General features: G+C 40.2%; 1 protein-coding gene across 1 annotated transcript in view; it reads left to right on the top strand.

Annotated features, from left to right (window-relative positions):
• Positions 1–21648, top strand: part of GCH1 (GTP cyclohydrolase 1) — a 49184-nt gene that overhangs the window by 24656 nt on the left and 2880 nt on the right. Inside the window, exons 2-5 of the mRNA XM_036261322.1 lie at positions 2350–2459; positions 9179–9234; positions 20486–20517; positions 21564–21648. Coding sequence (XP_036117215.1) covers positions 2350–2459; positions 9179–9234; positions 20486–20517; positions 21564–21648 — 283 coding nt within the window. The remainder of the gene's footprint in view (positions 1–2349; positions 2460–9178; positions 9235–20485; positions 20518–21563) is intronic.

The following is a 21648-nucleotide window of genomic DNA, read 5'->3' as shown; positions in this document are numbered from 1 at the left end:
ACAGTGTTTATTAGGATATTAGATTTTTCATTGCATTTGATCTCCTCTAATCTGTGACAGCTTGTCAGTCTTCTCATGTCCTCTTTAAAAAGTACTTATTTAGGTATTTTGTAGACTGTCCCTCCATCTGTCTGGTGATTGGACTGCAGTGACAGATTTTTGGGAAGAATACCACAGAGGTGATGTGCCCTTCTCATAGTATATCATGAGCTACATAGTATCAAATGTGTCTTATTACTGTGAAGTTAGCCTTGATCACTTGGTTAAATTATGGTCTGTCAGGTTTCTCCATTGTAAAGTTACTATTTTTCCTTTTCTGTACTTTTTTTTTACTTTATTTTTATCCTCACCCGAGGATTTTTTTTTTTTGCATTTATCTTCAGATGGATCGAGAGAGAGAGAAACATCGAAGTGAGAGAGACACATCGAGTGGTTGCCACCTGCACAACCCCAGTCGGGGCCAGGGGTGAACTGCAACCGAGGCACGTGCCCTTAGCGGGAATTGTACCCAGGACTCCCTGGTCCATGGGCCAAGGCTCTAACCACTGGGCCAAACTGGCCAGGGCTGTACTGTTTTTTAGAATCAAATTATTGCTTTTTAAATTCTGATGTACATCACTGTGCATGGGACACATAGTTTAGCAACACCCGTAATCTTAATTGAACTTGTAATAATAACAACTACGACTTACTCACTGCAGAATTGTAAACACATGTGGATTATCTCATTTAATCCTTAGGATACCACTGTGCAGTAGCACTTTTTTAATGCCCATTTTACAGCTGAGAAGACTGAGATGCCTTGCCCAAGGTCTTCGAGCTAGTTAGTGATGGGACTGGATGCTCACTTAGCCTAACTCGAGGGTTAGCTTTTCACATGGGCCATATGGTTGTTGTCAGAGCTTAGAATGGGGATGCTCTCATTCTTTGCCAGAGAAAACAAATGAGTATGGCCTACGTTTGACAGTTCTCTTTTGTTCTTTCTTTAAGAAATATTTTTGTTTGTTTTTATTTTCAGGAAGATTCCTTGTGTGACTAAGATTTTAGTAAGCTATGTATGGCAATTATAATAAAATCCTGGAGAAATCTGGAATACTCTGGGGAACACTAAGGATCTATTTTCAGACTTCTTTCAGAAATATGACTGAAGGGTAGGGCAGAGTATTCAGAATAAAAAACTGCTTTTGGAGGAGTGTTTTCCCTAAAGAAAGGCACTGAACCTTCTCCTCGATGGATTTATCAGCCTCTCCTAACAGGGTGTCGTGTTTGTGTGTGTCCAAACTCAACATGTTCACTTTCATTAACCACACTAATGACTTTTCTACTACACAGTCAAATGTGTCTCTGAATAGCCTGACTCCCGGGATGCTAACTGTGGTTAAATGATGACTCAATATCTGTGCACCTCTATTCTAGTAGCAGTGGAACCGAAGGCTAGGCTGTGTGGGTGGACGTTTGCACATCTTCCCTGTGACTCACTCCGCAGCCTGCCTTTCCAAGGGGAAGCAGCTGGAGGTGGCTGCAAAGCTGGGCTCAGCTCCTCTCTTCTCTGACTCATTGTACTATATAGACTGGGTATCCCCAAGTCCTTGAAGTCACAGATAGGTGTCTTGAATGTGTTCAGTCTGCCAAGCTATCCAGATATCAGTGCAATTTTTAAAAATAAAGATTGTTTTTGTTTCTAAATGTTTGTTGTATGTCTGGCCATCTGTGCCAGAGTCCACAGGTTAAACAAAACACCGCTCATCACCCAGAGCCTGCCTGGGCAGGCAAGCACATAAAAACCGTAGCATTTATTCCCCGAGGAAGGAAGGCAGGCAATTACTTAGAATAAGCTTGATGCTTGCGTACGTAACTACAAATTGTATGACTAGAACATTATTTGAGGGATTAATAAGAGAGGTGAAGTTTATAGGGGTCTGGATCTGGCCTCAGAAGTCAGAAGGCTAAGGATTATTTTTCCTCCAAAATATGGTTTTCTGAACACCTATTATAGAGAAAGTGTTAGATACAAGAAAATGTAAGGAAGAAAATGAATGCATCCTATTTTTATCACCAGAAATAGCCACTCTTTTGTTTTGTACAACCCCCCCATTCAGGCTGCAAATGTATTTGCAATCCTGCATTTTTTAATGTAATACTATAGCATATAGATTTTCCCCATCATTTAAAGAAAAAGACTGCTAGTTTGATGGGAGAAAAATAACTAGTCTTTATTAGCATTCCCTTAATATTTTAGTTAGGATTAATATAATCGTCAGTTTATTTACCCATAGAGATTGTTAGTTTTTTTACTCTGTATCTTTTTATAAATTTGGAAATGTTACTAAAGCAAACCTCTGATTTCAGATGTCCTGAACGATGCTATATTTGATGAAGATCACGATGAAATGGTGATTGTGAAGGACATAGATATGTTTTCCATGTGTGAACATCATCTAGTTCCATTTATTGGAAAGGTAAGATTTTCTCTGTTGTTTTCTCACAATTTAAAAAAGCACAATGAGAGTTTTAAAATTAGGATAATTATATTTAAAATTATCACCTAATCCCAAATAGTCCAGATATTTAGAGTTATATATAAACCTTTACTCTTCACCAACCTGCCTAATGTAATAGTTTGAAATTAAAAATAAAAGCAAAGTAGCCCTGGCCGGTTTGGCTCAGTGGTTGGAGCGTCGGTCTGTGGTCCAGAGAGACCTGGGTTCGATTCCCACTGGGGGCATGTACCTCGGTTGCGGTTTGTCCCTGGCCCTGGTTGGGTTGGGCGGGTGGCAGCCACTCGATGTGTCCCTTTCATATCGATGTTTCTCTCTCTCTTCCTCTCTCTCCTTCTCCACTCTCTATCTGAACAAAAAATGGAAAAATGTACTCGGGTAAGGATAAAAAAATAATAATAATAAAAAAATAAAAGCAAAGTAGCAGATGACCCTCAGGGAAAGGATTTTATTGCAAATGCCATGTTAATAAGGTTACAGTAACGAGATTAAAGTCTCTTTTTTTTCTAGGTAGCTGCTGCAGGCTCTGAAAACCTTTGTCCTTTATTTAGACTAAATAATGTTTGATCCAAAATATACTTTTATTTTATTTTTTAAAAAGTTTTTTTTTTTTTCCTTTATTGATTTCAGAGAGAGAGGAAGTGAGCAGGAGAGAGAGAAACATTGATGAGAGAGAACACTGATTGGCTACCTTCTGCATGCCCCCCACTGGGGATTGGACCCACAACCTGGGCATGTGCCTTGACCAGGAATCGAACCAGCGACCCCTTTGTGTATGGTTTGATGCTCAACCACTAAACCACACTGGCCAGACTATTTTATTTTTAAAATTAATTTATTATTATTATTTTAAATCCTCACTAGAGGATATTTTTCCATTTATCTTCAGATAGAGAAGGAAGGAGGGAAGGAGGAAGGGAGGGAAGGAGGGAGGCAGAGAGAGAGAGAGAGAGAGAGAGAAAGAGAGAGAAAGAGAGAGAAAGAGAGAAAGAAATTGATTGGTTGCCTCCCACATGACCCAACCAGGGCCAGGGTTGAACCACAATGAACCACAATCTACGTTCGTGCCTGTGTCCTTGACCAGAATCGAACCCGCAACTCTGGTCCCAGGGCTGACACTCTAACCGCTGAGCCAAGTCAGCCAGGGCCAAGATAGACTTTTATTTTTTTGTGTGTGGTATGTGCCCCTAGCAGAAACTGAACCCGGGACTCTCTGGTCCGCAGGCCGATGCTCAACTGCTGATACTGGCCAGGGCCAAGATAGACTTTAAAAAAAATAATTTTACTTACTGATTTTTAGAGAGAGAGAGAGAGAGAGAGAGAGAGAGAGAGAGAGAGAGAACACACATTGATTTGTTTTTCTACTTATTTATGCACTAATTGGTTGATTCTTGTATATGCCCTGACTTGAGTTCGAACATGAAACCGTGGTATATCTGGATGGTGCTCTAACCAACTAAACTATCCTGCCAGGGCCAAAACAGACTTTTGTATAATATGACATGAACTGTTATGATTGCAGAATTTCTCGTAGCAGAGGTTACAGTATGAGTGGATTTAATTTGTTTCCAACCCATTTTATGTTAGGAAAAATGTGTCTAATGCAAACTAGATAATGTTATCTAGCTGGTAGTTCAACATACCTTTGAGAACACATGTGTTTAGGACCTAGAGTTGTCCATTCTCTTTTCCTCCCCTATATCATTTGATTTTATTTTGACTTTTTATTAATTTCAAAGAGAAGATTTATAGGAAATAGCACTGTGAATACCCATCACCTAAATGTAATATTTTTGTTAAATATTTTATATTTTTATTTCTTATACAAGTAAAACATAGAAAAATGCACAGAACATATTGGTATTCTGTACTACCCCACAAGTCAAGAACTAGAATGTTATTAGTATCCTAGAAATTTACCTTGTGGCCCTTTCTAATCTGTAATCCATCCCTTGTCCACACATGTAGGTTAGTTTTGCTTGTTTTCCAACTACAGTCACATGCTTCATAAGGATTTTTTGGTTAATTAAGGATCCCATAAAATTATAGTGGACCTGAAAAATTCTTATAGCTTAGTGATACCTTATCTCTAGAAACTCTTATCAATGCAGAAGACAAGGACGTAAATCTGCTTAACAGCCTTATCCTTGTTACTGTGCTTTTCCTAGTAACCTCCCATAAGGGACTCTCCTCTGAACATCTTCTTTGTCTTCAGCTGAAGATAGTGTTTAAGGTGGTGGCTCTGGCCATTTTGCTGAGTTACTCAGTTTTCCTGGGTGTCTCTCATGTATACAGGAGGTATATATGTTATTAAACTTTATTTTTCTCCTGTTAATCTGTCTTTGATTACAGGGATGTCTCAGCCAAGAACCCAGAAAGATAGAGGGGAACTAGTTTCCTCCCCCACTAGAGAAATAGGCGGTCTAGCACATAGCCTAGGTGTATAGTAGGATATACCGTCTAGGTTTCTGTACGTGCACTGGGACATTCACAACAACGCTGCCTAAGGACACGTCTCAGAACTTATCTCTGTTACGGGGCACATGACTAGACATATAAACGGAAAGAATTTATAGCATGCGCTTTTTGTGTCTCGCTGCTTTTGCTCCACATTGTAAGAATCACTGATGTTATTGCCTATTGTAGTTTGTTTAGTTTCGTTGTTATATATTATTCCATTATTCATACATACCAACTACACTTTATTTATTCTCTTCTTGGTGGATTTTTGTGTTGTTGTTTTTTCCCTCTGGGTTTTATTTGTTCGTTTGTTTGGTTAGAAATAAATGATAAAGATTTATTCAAGGGTTTTAAGTTTGAAAACTTGGAACACAGCTAGGCAAAAACCAAGAGGTGTTCCAAAGAAGAAAAAAGTTCAGAGTTCTTACAGTAAAAAGTCATATCCCTGAGAATAATCAGTCCTGCCTTCTTGGCCTCCAGATAGGTCCAGGATGGTGATCAGTTACATGTCAGGCAGTCTGTATGATGAACCAGGTGGTCTGGAGGATGGGTGCCAGGGGAACTCACGTCCTGAGTTCCGTAGTGGGTGGTGAGAAGGTTATTTGTGGGTTTGATGTATGTCTGGCATTGATGCACAATAAACTGGTGTATACCTAGGCATTGATGCAGGACTGGAAATGTTACTGGTGGAAGTGGGGAGGGGGTCCTCGTTCCCACCTGTTGCTCGTAGGAGTAGAATTCTTGCAATATCCTGAGAAAAAGAATTTTTTGGGACTTGCACGGGAGGAGGAGATATAGAAAGCTTTATTTCTTTCCTTTTTTTAAAATCCTCACCCGAGGATATTTTTCTATTTATCTTCAGACAGAGTGGGAGGGAGAAGGAGGGAGAGAAAGGGAAAGAGAAACATCGATGTGAAAGGGACACATCTACCTGTTGACACATCTACCCTGACCAGGGCCAGGGACGAACCGCAACCAAGGTACATGTCCTTGGCCAGAATCAAACCCAAGACTCCTTGGTCCACGGACCAATACTCTACCACTGAGCCAAACTGGCCAGGGAAGAAAGCTTTATTTCTATAGAATTACATCCCTGAGTTTCCAAGTTCCCATTTGCCTCAGTCCACCCAAGCAGAAGTCCCATTTTACTTTTAGGAGGGCTAAAATCAGAGCCAGTGTCCTGAGTGTCTATTCCATATTGGAGCAGTGTCCAATCCAGCATCAGGCTAACTTAGCTTGTGTTCCCCCCTGCAGTCCATCAGTCCATTGCATGTGGGCTCTGCAGGGCCACGTGGCTATGGAGGAAACACAGGTGAATGCAAGAAGGCAGGAATGAGAGAGCCAAGAGCAGCAAGAGCCAAGGCAGAGTGAACTCCTTTTTGGGGGGATTATGTATTCCCCAGTTTGTATGGGCTTGCAGTGGCCCCACTCATTCTGGCCACTCCATGGTTCCCCAGGCCAGATTGACAGGCAAGTACTTTCTCTATATCACCAGAGCTTTACTGTGCATGTGCCTATCTCCCTTTTGTGGGGAATGGGCCAGTGGTTCCCTGGGGAGTACAAAGTTGCAGCTTCCTGGTGAAGCTGTCCAAACGACATAAATAAAATTAACAGTTAGTCTAAATAGCATCTAATAACTAACCCATATTTACATTTTCCTAGTTGTGTCAACTGTCTTACTATTGGTTTGTTTAAACCAGAATCCAAATGAGGGTTATGAATTTACATCGCATTTGGTTACACTTCTTAACTCTCGTATTCTGAAATAGGGCCCTGCTCCCAATACCCCTGTTCCCACTGACATTCTCTTATTTAAGAGTGGGCCAGTTGTCCTGTAGAGTATCTCCCCTTCTGCGTTTGTTCCATTCAACCTCTGGATTTCCTATAAACTAGATTATATTTAACACTTAAGATTAAAGCTAAACATTTTTGACAAAAGTAGTTCATAGTGGGGCTGAGGACTCCTTATTTCATCACATCATGAGGCGTGCACTGTCTGGCAATCCCACAGTTAATGATGCTGAGTTTGTGACTGTAGGGCTCAGGATTTTTAAGAATGAGAAGACCTTTGAGTTCATCACTACCTTTTATTGTAAGTGAGAAAATTAGGCCCAGAAAGAAAGCCTATGACTTGTCCAAGAGGACATAGGGAGTTAATGACTTGGCTGAGGCCAGACCCAGGAGCTTGGGTCAGCCTCTGACCACTTCTGTAGGGGTCTCAGACCTAATTCCAACCTGGTTGGGTTGGGAGTCCCACACCTACAAACAATTCTGGGCAGCTAGCAGGGTCTCCAAGAATTCAACTCAGTTCTCACACTGTTTACCTGGTGGTAGACAGCATCAAATACCACTGCCCCTCCCTCACCCCGGCCTCTGGCCCCACCCTGCCAACACACACACTTCAGAAAGCCCAGATCAGGTCTATGCTTCTGACCACTGGCTGCAGATTAGAGGTTCTAGCACCCCCCTCCTTGGGTTTGATTCATTTGCTAGAATGGCTCACAGTGCTCAAAGGAACATGATACTTACTAGGTCACTGGCTTATGGTGACCAGATATATCTCAGGAACAGCCAGATGTACGAGATGCATAGGAAGTGGTATGTAGGAAAGGGCAGAGGAATTGTGCCCTCTGAAGGCATGCTGCCCTCCCGAACGCCCACGTGTCCAGCAACCGGGAAGCTACCTGAACTCCATCCTCTTGGGTTTTTATGAAGGCTTCATTGTATAGTTATTATTGATTAAATCATTGGCCATCGTCAATAAATCCAACCTCCAGCCTCTCTCCCCTCTCAGGTGGTGTGTGTGGAGGTGGAGTGGGACTGAAAGTTCCAACCCTTCAATCATGTGGTAGGCTCCATTGGCAACCACCTCCCCATTCTTAGGTGCTGTGCAAGCCATCTCGTTAACATAACAAAAGACCCCTCACCCAGGTCCTTGGGAAATTCCAAGGAGTTTGGGACCTGTGAGTCAGGAATTGTGGATGAAGACTAAATATATATATTTTACAAATCACAGTATCTCACCACTATATCCTATTACCTTCTACCATGAGCATCCCTGTTTGTGTTTTTGGTAACTCTGTTTTAAATATATTAGTCAGTGGTGATTTTCTAAAATGGACATTTAAAGAACTTAGGATCTTTAGGAAGACCAAAAATAGTACAAACAACACACAAATTATATCTCTGCATGTAAGTATAAACATTTCAAGTGGTACAGAGGCCTTGGTTCTGTGGGAAAGTTTTGACTGTAATTTTTCTTTGAAATACCTAATGTTCAGGTGCTACTTGACTTTCTCCTTCTGCTGACCAGGAAGGTGATGTGCTGGTATTCTCAAATTCCCAGAGCATAGTGCTAGTAGATGAAAATTCATAATTACTAGTAGATCAATTATTCACGTGTATGGTAGTTAGCTGAACAAAGGCAACAAATGCTGGCTCACCATGATGCAAATAAATCTATAATTTCCTATTAGGTTAATTGATTGCCTACAAGTGACCATTTACTTGTAGCCTTTTGGAGAACTAATTTTTTTTTATTCTTGATACATGACTCAAAGAGAAGTAACATTTATATATTAGACATTATAGAAATGGCTTTGCCTTGAAGTAAGTTCTATAAGAACATAGGTGTTAGGATCCTGTTCTTGCAGAGTCACTGTATACCTGTGTTCTTCTCCTGTTGGGAAGATGGTACTCTCCAGCAGTTTAGAAATGAGGCCACCAGGCATGACAGAGCGCGTGGAACCCCTCTTTCCAAACAACAGGGTGGGATTTTTAAGGCTACAGTGACGTGTGGAATGGCAATCTTTATAGTTACCGCTTTGACCATTTAAAGGATGCTTTCATGGCTACATTTGAATGTTGCTGCAGGATAATTTGTACTTTCTTGATATATTGCCCTTCCACTGAGGAAACACTTTAAGAATTGTAGCGAGAGTATAACGTCATCAGGAAATACCATGACCGCACTTCAAATGTGTTGTTTTATTAACAGAGTCATTCTTACGTGTTTTCTTTTTACTGCATTTATGTAATTTTAAATGCTATGTAAGTGCTTCATTTTTTAAGTATTAAGTCTTCTAGATGTCTTAAAGATATATTTTTATTGTGCTGAATTACACAAAAGTGTTCTGTGTTATGTTTCCTTACTTCCTTGTTTTGTCATAAGGAAGCACTGTATTTTCACTGAGCTCATGATTTCTGTCTCTTCTCTGAAGGTCCATATCGGTTACCTTCCTAACAAGCAAGTCCTTGGCCTCAGCAAACTTGCGAGGTAAGTATGACTGTGCAGTGATTAGGAAAACAGATTCATAGGACCTGGCCCTACATAGTGAGAACCTCATCAGGCTTGCTTTCTTGACCAGTATGGATCTAACATGGAAGTCACATTGCAACTTAAAACGTATTGCCCCAGAGAAAGACTTAGAGGACTTAGAGAGGACCTGAAACACAAATGTCCTTTTCCCCACTCTCCCATTGCCTCTGCCCCTGTCCCCTGGCCTTTCATCCAGTGGCACATCCTTGATGTCCTAGCTCACACCTTTCTCTGTAGAGCCTTTCCTGACTGGACAGGACCCGAGCCTCTGTCCTCTGAGGGCGGTTTAGTTAACACTGAGGGGTGGGAGAGGAAACCTGGGCAGGGGTCTAACTGCACTTCATTGTTTTCAGACTTTTAATCACCACTGTTTGGGGTCTCAAGCTTGCCTTCCACTGTACCTGGGCACCTTGAGACCTCCCGCTGGGGTCTTACGGGGCCAGTGAGCTCACTTCTGGTTCCGTGGCCTCTGCAGACACAGGCCAGTGCCCTCCTTGTAGCTTTCTCAGCTCTGTTCCAAGATGGTGCCTACTCTCCGGCCTCCCATGTCTCTCCTTTCTGCCAGTCTTCTTCTCTATTCTTACCCTGTGTTCATCCCTTTTTAAAAATTCCTGTGCTATTATTTATATTGGGGTCTTAGGAAGGAGAGTATGGTAATCTCTATTTAACTGACAATCAACTTGCGGGTCAGTGTTCATAGATCTCTGATAGGCCCAGCCACCAATATTTTAATGCCCTTTTTGGTAATTTTTCTCTGTAGAATTAATGAGTCCTGGGGAAATCCTGAGGTAGGGGTGTGTGTGTGTGTGTGTGTGTGTGTGTGTGTGTGTGTGTTGAGAGAGAGTTAAGAATAAAATGAAGACATAGGTAATGGCTCTGGCCGGTGTGGCTCAGTTGGTTGAGTGTTATCCCAGGGACCAAGAGGTCACTGATTTGATTCCCAGTACGGGGCATGCAGGAGGCAGCTGATTGATGTTTCTCTCTCTCTCTAAAACATCAATACAAATATATTTTTTTAAAAAAGAAAAAGAAATAGGTAATGTCAAGTGCCCCCCCCATCCACTTTTTACAGTAAACCAAGCTAAGTTTTAATAATGTGATTGAGGTTATAGTGGCCATATCAAAATTGGAGTAAATGAATCTTTGTGATCAAGTGACTATTCTGTGGCTCTGATGTTTTCCTTTGTTGTTGTTATTGTTAATCTTCACCCCAGGATATTTTTCCATTGATTTTTAGAGAGAGTGGAAGGGAGGGAGGGAGAGAAAGAGAGAGAGAAACATCGATGTGAGAGAAACACATTGATTGGATACCTTCCACATGACCTCCATCAGAGCTGGAGATCAAACCTGCAACCCAGGTACCTGTCCTTGACCAGGAATGGAACCTGAGAACCTGAGGTCTGCAGGCTGAAGTTCAACTGCTGAGCCAAACTGGCCAGGGCTCTGATGTGTTTCTGCTTCTTCTCCACCTAGACTCTGAGATTTGCCACAGTCTTGAAATGGTTCAGATCGTTTTCAGTTTCATGCGGAATCTGTAAAAACCACCCAGCAGTATGACAGCTGCTCTTCACAGCTGTTCTTTCTACTTTCTTCTTACTCATTTCCTCTAGGGATTAAAGAGAAAGTAAGTAGAAGAGAAAAATTAGACTTCCCTAGCATCTGACTTTATTCTTGGTCAGCAATCTTGCCAGCAGACAGATTTCCATGGCACCGTAAAAGGATATGATTAGCCCTGGCCGGTTTGGCTCAGCAGTTGGAGGATCGGCCTGCGGTCCAGAGAGACCCAGGTTCGGTTCCTGCTAAGGGCATGTACCTCGGTTGCAGTTTGTCCCCGGCCCTGGTTGGTCATGCGGGAGGCAGCCACTCGATGTGTCCCCTTCACATGGATGTTTCTCTCTCTCTCTCTCTCTTCCTCTATCTCCCTCTCACTCTATCTGAACAAAAAATGGAAAAATGACCTCGGGTGAGGATACAAAAAAAAAAGGACGTGATTCTATCAGCTGTAATTGCTTCACTGCAATAAGGTTCTTAACACAAGTCCAGAAACACCTTGCCACTTTTCAGGGCTCTGTACCCAGTGGCAGTGGCTGAAAGAGGGGTTGGTAGTGTTGGCGTAGTTAACCCTACTATAATTTCTATTGCCAACCCTACATCTTCTCCGTGTAGGTATTCTGGCATTGCTGACGCCAGTCACAGACTGTCCACACGTGAAAGGGGTGTAGTGGGTAGTTTCCATGTTATAAAACAGCTTGGCAGACTGCGGAGGCCTTGGTTTAGGCCAGCACTTCTCTAGAAGACCACACTGTGTAGACCATGTAACACTTTATGGAAATGGATTCTGGAGTGAGCCAGTGAGATCTTGGAATAAATGGTAACTTGAGGGTAGAAGGAATAACCTTTGGTTATTTCCTTTCCTAGTGAAAGGAAAAGATCTCAAATAATTAAGCTTTTATGAAATAATACAAAGTAGTTGATTATTAGCCTGGAGATTTGTCCTTAAATTAATAGGATTAAAACTTAAGAAAGGAAAAAAAAGGAACACTAAACCAAAGATCCGAGTGTATGTTACTTTTAGAAATGCTGTAAAAATTTTGAAAATGGGGTCTATTGAATGGAAAAGAAGGCTGAGATTTTATCCAACTGTTTATTCCTTGTAAGAAGTAGGAATATTTAGGGAATGAAAAGGAATAAAGCAAGATGAAGGTGTTTGAGAAACTTCGCTGTTCATTTTAATCTTGTATGTGAAGTTTGTTATCAAAATGAATGACCTTTCAGTGCCACAGGAGTCAAATATCAAACAGTAAAGCCTTAAGTAACAAGAAAATGCCAGAAGGGAATTGGCCTGGTTTAACTCCAGTAGAATTGTAGAGTAAACTTACTGTGAATAGAAATTCCTTTTGTTGCTGAAAAACCAACTGAACATATGTTGGTTTTCTTGCCTTAGAACAACTAAGTGAACATAACTAAATCTTAAATTTCGAACTGCAGTGCCTCCTGGAGCCATGGTTAGTCTATTTATTGAGCATCTACTGTGAAAGGACACTGCGCCAGACAGAAGTAGCCTCTGCCTGCACGGAGGGTGAGAGTGTGAGGCAGCAGTTGCCACGGAAATGCCTGGTTTGGAGCTCCCAGTTCAAAGGTGCCAAGGTGGCTGTGGCCTGGCAGGGTTGAAGAGACCCAGAAGTGGGGGGGCTGAGCAGAACTGTAGCTGGAAGAGAAGTTCCTCTAGGTATAGTTAATGCATAAGCAAAGGCAAATAAGAGGGTAGGAGCAAGGCATATTTCAGTGGATAGGGAGCCGATCTGATTGACAGAAATGAGATTTGGCCCGGCTGGTGTGGCTCAGAGGGGTTGAGCATCATCCCATGGACTGAGAGGTTCTGGTTTAATTCCTGGTCAGGGCGCACGCCCGAGTTGCAGGCTAGATCTCCAGTAGGGGGCGCGCAGGAAGCAGCTGATCAATGTTTCTCACATCAAGGTTTCTATCACTCTCTCCCTCTCCCTTCCTCTCTCTCAAAAATCAATAAAGAAAAAAATAAAAATAATTTTTAATGTATATTTTTCTTTATTGGTTTTAGAGAGAGAGGGAGAGAGAGATAGAAACATCGATGAGAGAGAACATCAATTGGCTGCCTCCTGAATGCCCCCACTGGGGATCGGCCTGCAACCTGGGCATGTGCCCTGACTGGGAATCAAACTAGTGAGCTCTTGGTGCATGGGTCGACGCTCAAACACTGAGTCACATTGGCCGGGCCCTTGTAAATCTTTTAGTCCAAAAAATCCAAGTTTCTTTTAATGGTTACATAATATTTCTTTGACTGATTAATATAATGCACTTAACCAGTCTTTGATATAGACAAGTATAGTTTACAGTTTGAAGATACTGTCAAAAAAGAAAGAAAAATGCTGTGGTGAACATATTTTTATATATTTGCGTACTTTGAGTTTATCTGTAAGATATATTAGAAGTAAAATTTGCTGGATTACAGGGAGCTGAAGTTTTTACATTATTAAATTGCTCTCCAAAAAAAGATTATATTAATTGATACTCTAATAACAAAGAATGTGTCTTTCTCCACACTTTTGCCAACACTGGGTTTCATCACACTTTTCAATCTTTGCCAGGCTTGTAAGTGACAAAATGGTACCTATTGTTTTAATTTGCATTTCTTTAATAAAGTGAGGCTGAATCTTTTCAGAAACTTTATACACTTAGCCTTTGCAAATTTTTTCATTGGGTTGCTTGCCTTTTTATTACTGATTTGTATGAGCTCTCTGAATGTTGAAGCAGTTAGGTCAGGTGCTGCAAGTAATTTTTCCAGGTTTATCATTTGTCTTTTGCTTTTGTTTCACAGTATTATTTTTCCATAAAGAAGTTGAAACCTTTTATGTAGTCATAAACTCACGTTTCCTGGATTACTTTTATATTTAAATCTTTGCTCCATCTGGAATGCATTTTGGGGCAAGAAGTGAGGGGACTCTACCCATTCCTGCTGCAACTCCTTGACCTCCTGCCACACCCCTGCTTCCCTCCCATTACCATGCTGCCTTCTTGCTCTCTTTGCTGCCACTCTCTGTTGTTTTTTTAATCCTCACCTGAGGACATTTTTTTCCATTTTTTGTTCAGATAGAATGGGAGGAAGAGAGAGGAATAGAGAGAGAGAGAGAGAGAGAGAGAGAGAGAGAGAGAGAAACATTGATGCAAAAGGGACACATTGAGTGGCTGCCACCTGCATGACCAGCCAGGGCCGAGGACAAACTGCAACCAAGGTACGTGCCCTTAGCGGGAACCAAACCCGGGACCACAGGCCAATGCTCCAACCACTGAGCCAAACCGGTTGGGTTTTTTAATGTTCCTCCTGAATTATATGGTACCCCTAACTCCCCTTTGCCTCTAATCTCTTCAGGTCCTTAAATTTGCTCTTGTCTGCTGCTAGGATGTTCTTTCTAAAGTGTGGGTTTGATGCTGCTGCTTGTTCATAGCCCCCATAGCTTTACAGTTCAAGTTCAAACTCCTCACTTAGCTGACAAGCCCAGCTGTGATCCAGCTCTCTCTCTTGCTGCATAGTTGCTCTTTGCTGTAGCCGCACCTGAGAATTTGCAGCCTGGTGTCAAGTCATGTTAGATGAAGGCATCAAAAATACTCTTAAGATTTTCAAGGGTGAAGTTATACCATCCATGGGTTCTTGCTATAAAAGTGTCACCAGATTACTTGCCCAATAGCCAGAGGAGGAGAAGGAAGAGAGAAAGCACAATGCAAAAGGGAAAACAAAGGACCTAGCACAGAGGTTCTAAGACCAGTAAGTGGACTATTTAAATACGATGTCCATTGGGTTAAATTCTGTACCCAGTTGTGTATATCTCTTTATTTAAAAAAAATCATAAATGTTCAAAATAAAAATGAAGGCAAAATATATCAAAGGGGACAAAGCAGGTTTTCTTATTTTGGTAAAATTTGCATAATAAAAGTGGTCATGAATCTTTATATGTCAAATAGGTTCAAAACAGAAAACAGGAACTGGCTGAAATGAATAGAGCATCTGTCATACCTGAAAGAAGTGAGTGAGAACTAATTACCTCTCAGACTTTGATTGAAATGGACAAAAAGCATATACAAAGAAGAGTAATAGAATTTTGGCCAAAAGGCAAGCTTAAACTAAAAAAAAAAAAAAAAAAAATTGCAGAGGTGATTGTATAACAAGAAAAATAGAAATTAATAAAGAATTATTTTTTAAAACTAGCTATTTAGAAGCTAAAGTTCTTTTAAATTTCTTTAACATGATGGAAAAACCATAGTTATGCAAACACTGTAGATCAATGTATGCAATCCAAAGTACAAAGCATATTGGAATTAATACCAATACTTCTCAAACTCTGTCAAAAAAATAGAAAAGGAGAGAGAGAACATTTCCATACTCACTTTTCGAGACCAGACTTACCGTGACATCAAATCAGACAAGGACCCTACAAGAAAAGAAAATTAAAGGCAAGTATCCCTGATGAACATAGATGCAAAAATCCTCAACAAAATATTAACAAACCAAATTCAACAATACATTAAAAGAATCATATACTATTTCACTTGTATTCATATACAAGTGAGATTTATTCCAGAGATGCAAGGATGGTTCAGCATTGGCAAATCAACCAATGTGTTACACTACATTAACAAAATGAAGGGTGAAAATCATACGATCACCTCAGTAGATGTAGAAAAGCGTTTGACAAAATTTAACATCCATTCATGATTAAAAAAAAAAAATTTACTCAAAATGGATTGAAGACTTTAACATTAAAACCTAAAACCATAAAACTTCTAGAAGAAAACATAGGAGTAAACCCCTGCTGTCAGTCTTGGTGATATAGATATATATATTTTTGAATTTGACAACAAAAGCAAAAGCAACAAAAGAAAAAAATAAGTTGGACTACATCAGTAAAAACTTGTGCACAGCAAAGTTTTATATCTGATAAGGATTAATTCCAAAATATATAAAGAACTCATACAACTCAAGAGCAAAGAAACAAACAATTAAATTAAAATTATGGGCAGAGGAACTGAATAGACATTTCTTCAAAGAAGATAGACAAGTAGCCAACACATACACAAAAAGGTACTCAATGTTACCAATCATCAGGGAAATAAAAATCAAAACCACAATGGGATGTCACCTCATACCTGTTAGAATGGTCATTCATCAAAAAGACAGAAAGATGCCCTGGCCGGTTTGGCTCAGTGGTTAGAACGTCGGCCTGCGGTCCAGAGAGACCTGGGTTTGGTTCCCGCTAAGGGCATGAACCTTGGTTGCAGTTTGTCCTCGGCCCTGGATGGGTCGTGCGGGTGGCAACCACTCGATGTGTCCCTTTCATGTTGATGTTTCTCTCTCTCTCTCTCCCCCTCCCACTCTATCTGAACAAAAATTAGAAAAATGTCCTTGGGTGAGGATTAAAAAAAAAAAAGACAGAAAGATAAGTGTTAATAAGGCTGTGGAGGAAAGGGAACCCCTGTGTACTGTTTGTGGAAAGATAAATTGGTACAGCCACTATGGAAAACTATGGAAGTTTTTAAAAAAATTAAAAATAGAACTTCCATATGATCCAGCAATCCCACATCTGGGTGTATATCGTAAGGAAATAAAGACAAGATATTGAAGAGATATGTTATTCATTTTTCTCACCAAAACAAACAACCAAACAAATAATTGATGGATGTAGGTGGGGGAATCCTTTAACAATGTATATGTGTATGAAATCACCATGATGTACACGTTAAATATTGTACAATTTTTATGTCGATCATACCTCACAGATGACTTTTTAAAAAAGCTGTCTTTGGAGGTAAATTTATAGCCACAAGTGCTTTCATTATTAAATAAGAAACACCGACAACAAATAAAGTAAGCATTTAATATATATTTTAAAGAAAACAACAAATGAGGAAAAGATGAGACAAAATAAAAATTATTAACAGAAAACTGAAAGAATAGGAAGCATAAACCTAAATGTTGAAAACTTTGCGTGGTAGATTGCTTGGAAGTCTGACTGAGAGGGTAAATGCCTATATCTTGGAATGAGAGGCTATGTAACTAAAAACGTGCTTTAAAAACTTTAAATCTTTCACCCAGCCAGTGTGGCTCAGTGGTTGAGCGTCGACCCATGCACCAAGAGGTCGCCGGTTTGATTCCCAGTCAGGGCACATGCCCAGGTTTGGGCCCAATCCCCAGTGGGGGGCATACAGAAGGCAGCCAGTTGATACTCTCTCTTCGATGTTTCTCTCTCTGTCTCTCCCTCTCCCTTCTCTCTCTAAAATCAATCAATCAATAAAAACTTTAAATCCTTCAGAATAAGTTTTAAAAAAAGATGGAAAGAGAAGGGAATGAATCGAGAGTTAGAAAACCTGGATAAACTAGTAAGCATTAGAAAAAGTCAAATTAATGTCAGGAGTGGGGTGGAATGGGAAGGGGCTGGACCCAGTCAATTTAATAGGCATTCTTTTCAACTTCCAAGTAACCACTAATTCCCATGTTGTATAAATAATTTAAGAGCATTGAAAAACCTGAAAAGCTCTACAAACAATTTGATGAAGTTGCCTATCCCTGATAAAACTCGCATTTAAAAAATTATAGACTAATCTCACTTATGAATGTAGTTTTAAAAATCCCCAAAAAAGTTTTTTAAATCCTATTTTAACCGGCTACAAGAATTGTTTTCATCGTGACCCAAAATGGTTTATTCCAAGATTACAAAAATGGTTTAGACTAAAATTGAGAACTACTGATTTGGGCAGTATGGTAAACTAGATTGCAATAATATCCCTCTTGGTATAGCAAACTATGATATAATGTGTGTGAACATTTCACACACTGGGCAAAATATAAGGCGATTCCAATGAGAATCCACAGGAATTAGCCAGAAGTGGAGCCAAAGTCAGGGTTCTGTCTTTATTCACTCGAATTGGATGAATACTTACTTGTTAGCCTTATTCTGGGGAGAGCTTGAGAAAGAGTCCATAGACATCTATTCATAGGAGTCTGGCGTCAGAATTCACACGACCTGTGTGGTGCTCAAAACACACACACAAAAAACCCCAAGCCAATAATTTAATTTAAAATGTCACCAAGGAGGTAGCCTTCCAATGCCTAGCAGAAACCAGTGCATATTCTCTGATGCACTTTTTCCAGCCTTCACAGAATTCCCAGAAATGGTGTTTCAAGGAGCATGAATGAGTTCACCAAAAGTAAAAGGGAAACAAGCCGCTATGGGTCAGAGTCAGGCGAAGGAAGTGGTTGAAGAGGGCAGATTCTGGAGTGAACAGCTTGGGAAGATTCAAGTATGTTAGAAAGTAAGAGTACTGAAAGCGTGACGAAGGATTAATTAGCCAGGCCCAAAAGACCAAATAAAACTTCTTCAAAGAAAGGGATAATTGAATCCAAAGCCCAATACACTCACATTAAATAGCATTTTAGCCACAGCCCAAACTCATCAGTGAACTGGAAGAAAATTCTGAAGAAATCACACAGAGTGCAACACAGAGAGACAGATGGAAGCATGTTAATGAGAATGTAAGAGATGTGGAAGACTGAGAAGGTCCAATATGCCCTTAATTAAAATTCCAGGAGGAGACAGGCAGTGGGCAGGTGCAATGTTAGAGAAGGTAACAGCTGGAAATGTTTCCAAGCACGTGTAAAATATCAGCCGTCAGCTTCAGGAAGCATAATATATCCCAATCGGGACAAATGAAATTAAATCTCCACCTAGATACAATATGGAAACCTGCAGAGTACACATACTCAAATATCATAAAAGCAGCCACAGAGAAAAACATTACCTACACGGTAACGGCACTTAGACTGACCATTGGTTTGCCAATGGCAGTATTGAAAGGCAGATAAATATCAGTGTCAAACTAGAATTCTCTTCCTAACAAATACCTCCCAACAAATTACCTTCAAGAATGAGGGTGCAAAATGTACATATCTTTTCATTCATGGAAGCTATACAATTTTTCTTAATGCTGAGAAGACAGAAATTCAACACCTACTTTATACTTGAAAAGAAAATGAATAAACTGAGAATAAGAAATAATAAACTCTCTGAGCATGGGGATCCCGTTCACCACATGCTCATAATCATAGTAGGTGCCCAATGATATCTATGAAAGACCCTCCTTTGGGGTCTCTCTCTCAGAAACAGGCAACACGGGGGACAGCAAAATGTTGAAGGCTTTTCTACTAAAGCATGGAGCAAACGACGGATAACTAATATCAACACTGTTATCTAATGTTGTACCTGAAATTTTACTTGAGAAAAAGAAATGATAACTATGAGAAGGAAGACATTACTAAATTTCAAATCGACGGCATCTCTTATATAACAGAAATTAATCACCTGGAAAATGATCAGAAGAAATATACATAAAACTTGACCCAGTAAGAGTAAGACATATTTTCTATCTAGGAGTTGAGCTATTCTTTCTCAGGTTTTTGTTCAAAATAAAAATATATATATTGGAATTCCTTCAGTGTTGTTGACCTGCTAGGAACACAGAAGAATCAGAGTGGCTCGTGCCTTCAGGTTGAGTGGTGAATAGGGCAGTTGACCATTTATTGACTTTATTGGCTGTAACAGGTATAAGGGAGCAAGTTGTCAGTTACACCTGAAGGTCACATTGGTGGGAAGAGCTTTAAAATGCTTCACAGCGAGGTGATCCTTGAGTCCAAATTCATGACTAAAAGGTCAAATTTTAAAGAAAAGGTCCTAGGAGGGTATGTAGGGGGAGAAAGGAGAAACATTTGTAACAAAAATAAATTAATAAAAATTGCAAAAATAAAGAGAGAGAAAGAAAGAAAAGGTCCTTAATGTAAATTATTCTAAAATTGGTGATTCACAGCTCTGGCCAGATAGCTTAGTTGGGTAGAGCATCATCCTGTATATCAAGGTTTTGGGTTTGATCTGGGGCCAGGGCACACACAAGGAACGACCAATGAATGCATAAATAAGCGGAGCAACAAATCGATTTTCTCTCTCTCTCTCTAAACAAAAAATCAATTTTGTTTCTCTCTCTCTAAAAATCAATAATAAAAAAGAAAATGGGTGATTCACATGACCATCTTTACATTTGTTGAAAGGAGAAAAATCATCACTTGACAGATTGTGTTATAAGCTCGGTAAGCTTTCATTTTGGGAGGGGGTTAATCAAATTGATTGCTGATTTGGACCTATTATGTAAAGAGATATCTGAAGAAATCTGTTCAGTTCTAATCTGATTATTCTCATAGGTTTAGTTGGTACGGTACCTGACAGTGGTCTGGCTATTAATTAACAAACAGTCTTTTTATTTTTAACTTGAACTTTAAGCTCTGATTAACAATATGATTAATTAGAACACTTGAGACTTGGCTTAGATTTGATGACTTGGGAGCTTTAAGATTACTCATCTCTATTTGTGTTTTCTGTAAGTGAACTACACACTCTTAATTCTCTCTTCCTTTGGGGGCGTAGGGAAGCACTGCTCTGTGACAGCTGGCCTCATTTAGACCTTCCCTCTTCCCGTTTTTCTGTAGTTTTTATACCTTTCTGTCCTGTAAACACTAATCTCCTGCCCACACCCTACAATGGCTTCAATAAAGTCCTTTTAGTCTTATGAGGAAGCCTTAGTAATTTCACTTTAAAACATTTATGATGAACTAAAACAAACCTTTCTTTTTTAGGATTGTAGAAATCTATAGCAGAAGATTACAAGGTAAATTTTAAAACTCTCTTTTTGCAGAAAAATTTTTCTTAAGGAAAAAGCATTTTTGTTGTTGTTCTTATTATATGTATAATACATATGACAGAAAATTAAAACCTCATAGGAATATAAAACAGAAAATGTCTTCTGTACACATTTGTTCACATTTTTATGCATATATGAATATGTTAAAATCAATTTATTTTTATTACATTTCACAACGGGCTCTTATTATACATAATGGGCTTCACTTATCTTCCCCCCTATTATTTTCCCCCTTACATGTTAGACATATGCCCCCCACAGACTGTAAGGATCTCATTGGTTTTGCCTGCCATTCAGCATTCCGGCTGTGCTGCTGCTTGACTGAATCAATCCCTGCTCTGATAGACATGTGGGAATGTTGCAAGCTTTCAGATGGATGTAATGCTGCAGCGAATGTATATGTATTAAAAGATTACTTGTGTATTCAGCACAGGAACTGCATTATTGAGGTGAAATCACTGGTGTTCAACATCGCCCTAAGTACAATGCAATAATCAGGCGGTAACCCCTTTGTTAATCCTGTTGACGAGCTGTTTTCTTCTGCTCCGCTCTGCCTCTGTGGAGGTGGTGTGATCAACATTCTGCTGGTCTCACTGCACACCTGAGAGACAGCTGCTGCTCTAATCCATTCCCTCCAGGGGTGCTGGAGGCCCAGGGCTTCGGAGCTCTGTCAGCACCTGTACTGCAGGCCGGAGGGCGGAGCAGGCGCATCCTGTGGCCCAGCCAGCAGGCAAAGCCAGCTGGTAGAAGCTGGTGTATCTTGGCTTTGAAATCTCACAGAAGTCTGCCTTTCAAGATTTTTGACTTATTTTATTTTTTATTAATTAATTTTTGTTACAGAGTTTCTCCCCCCCCACTGATTCCCCCCTCCCCCTCCCTCCCTGCCCTGTCCCCAGCTTTGTTGTCCATGTCCATTGTTCATGCATATAAGATTTTTGTATATTTGAGAGACAGCAAAACCTTTCAGCAGTTTGTGTCAGGTACTCAAACCGAGCTCCCTGTCACATCCACAGTTCAAGAGCGCCTGACGAAACAAATTGCCGTAGCAATCACGGAAGCCTTGCGACCTGCTGGAGTCGGGGTGGTGGTTGAAGCAAC

The sequence above is a fragment of the Molossus molossus genome, unplaced genomic scaffold, assembly GCF_014108415.1.
Source record: "Molossus molossus isolate mMolMol1 unplaced genomic scaffold, mMolMol1.p scaffold_m16_p_1, whole genome shotgun sequence".
NCBI classification, from domain to species: domain Eukaryota; kingdom Metazoa; phylum Chordata; class Mammalia; order Chiroptera; family Molossidae; genus Molossus; species Molossus molossus.
The sequence above is the reverse complement of the archived record's forward strand: the minus strand, read 5'-3'. Positions and strand labels throughout refer to the sequence as shown.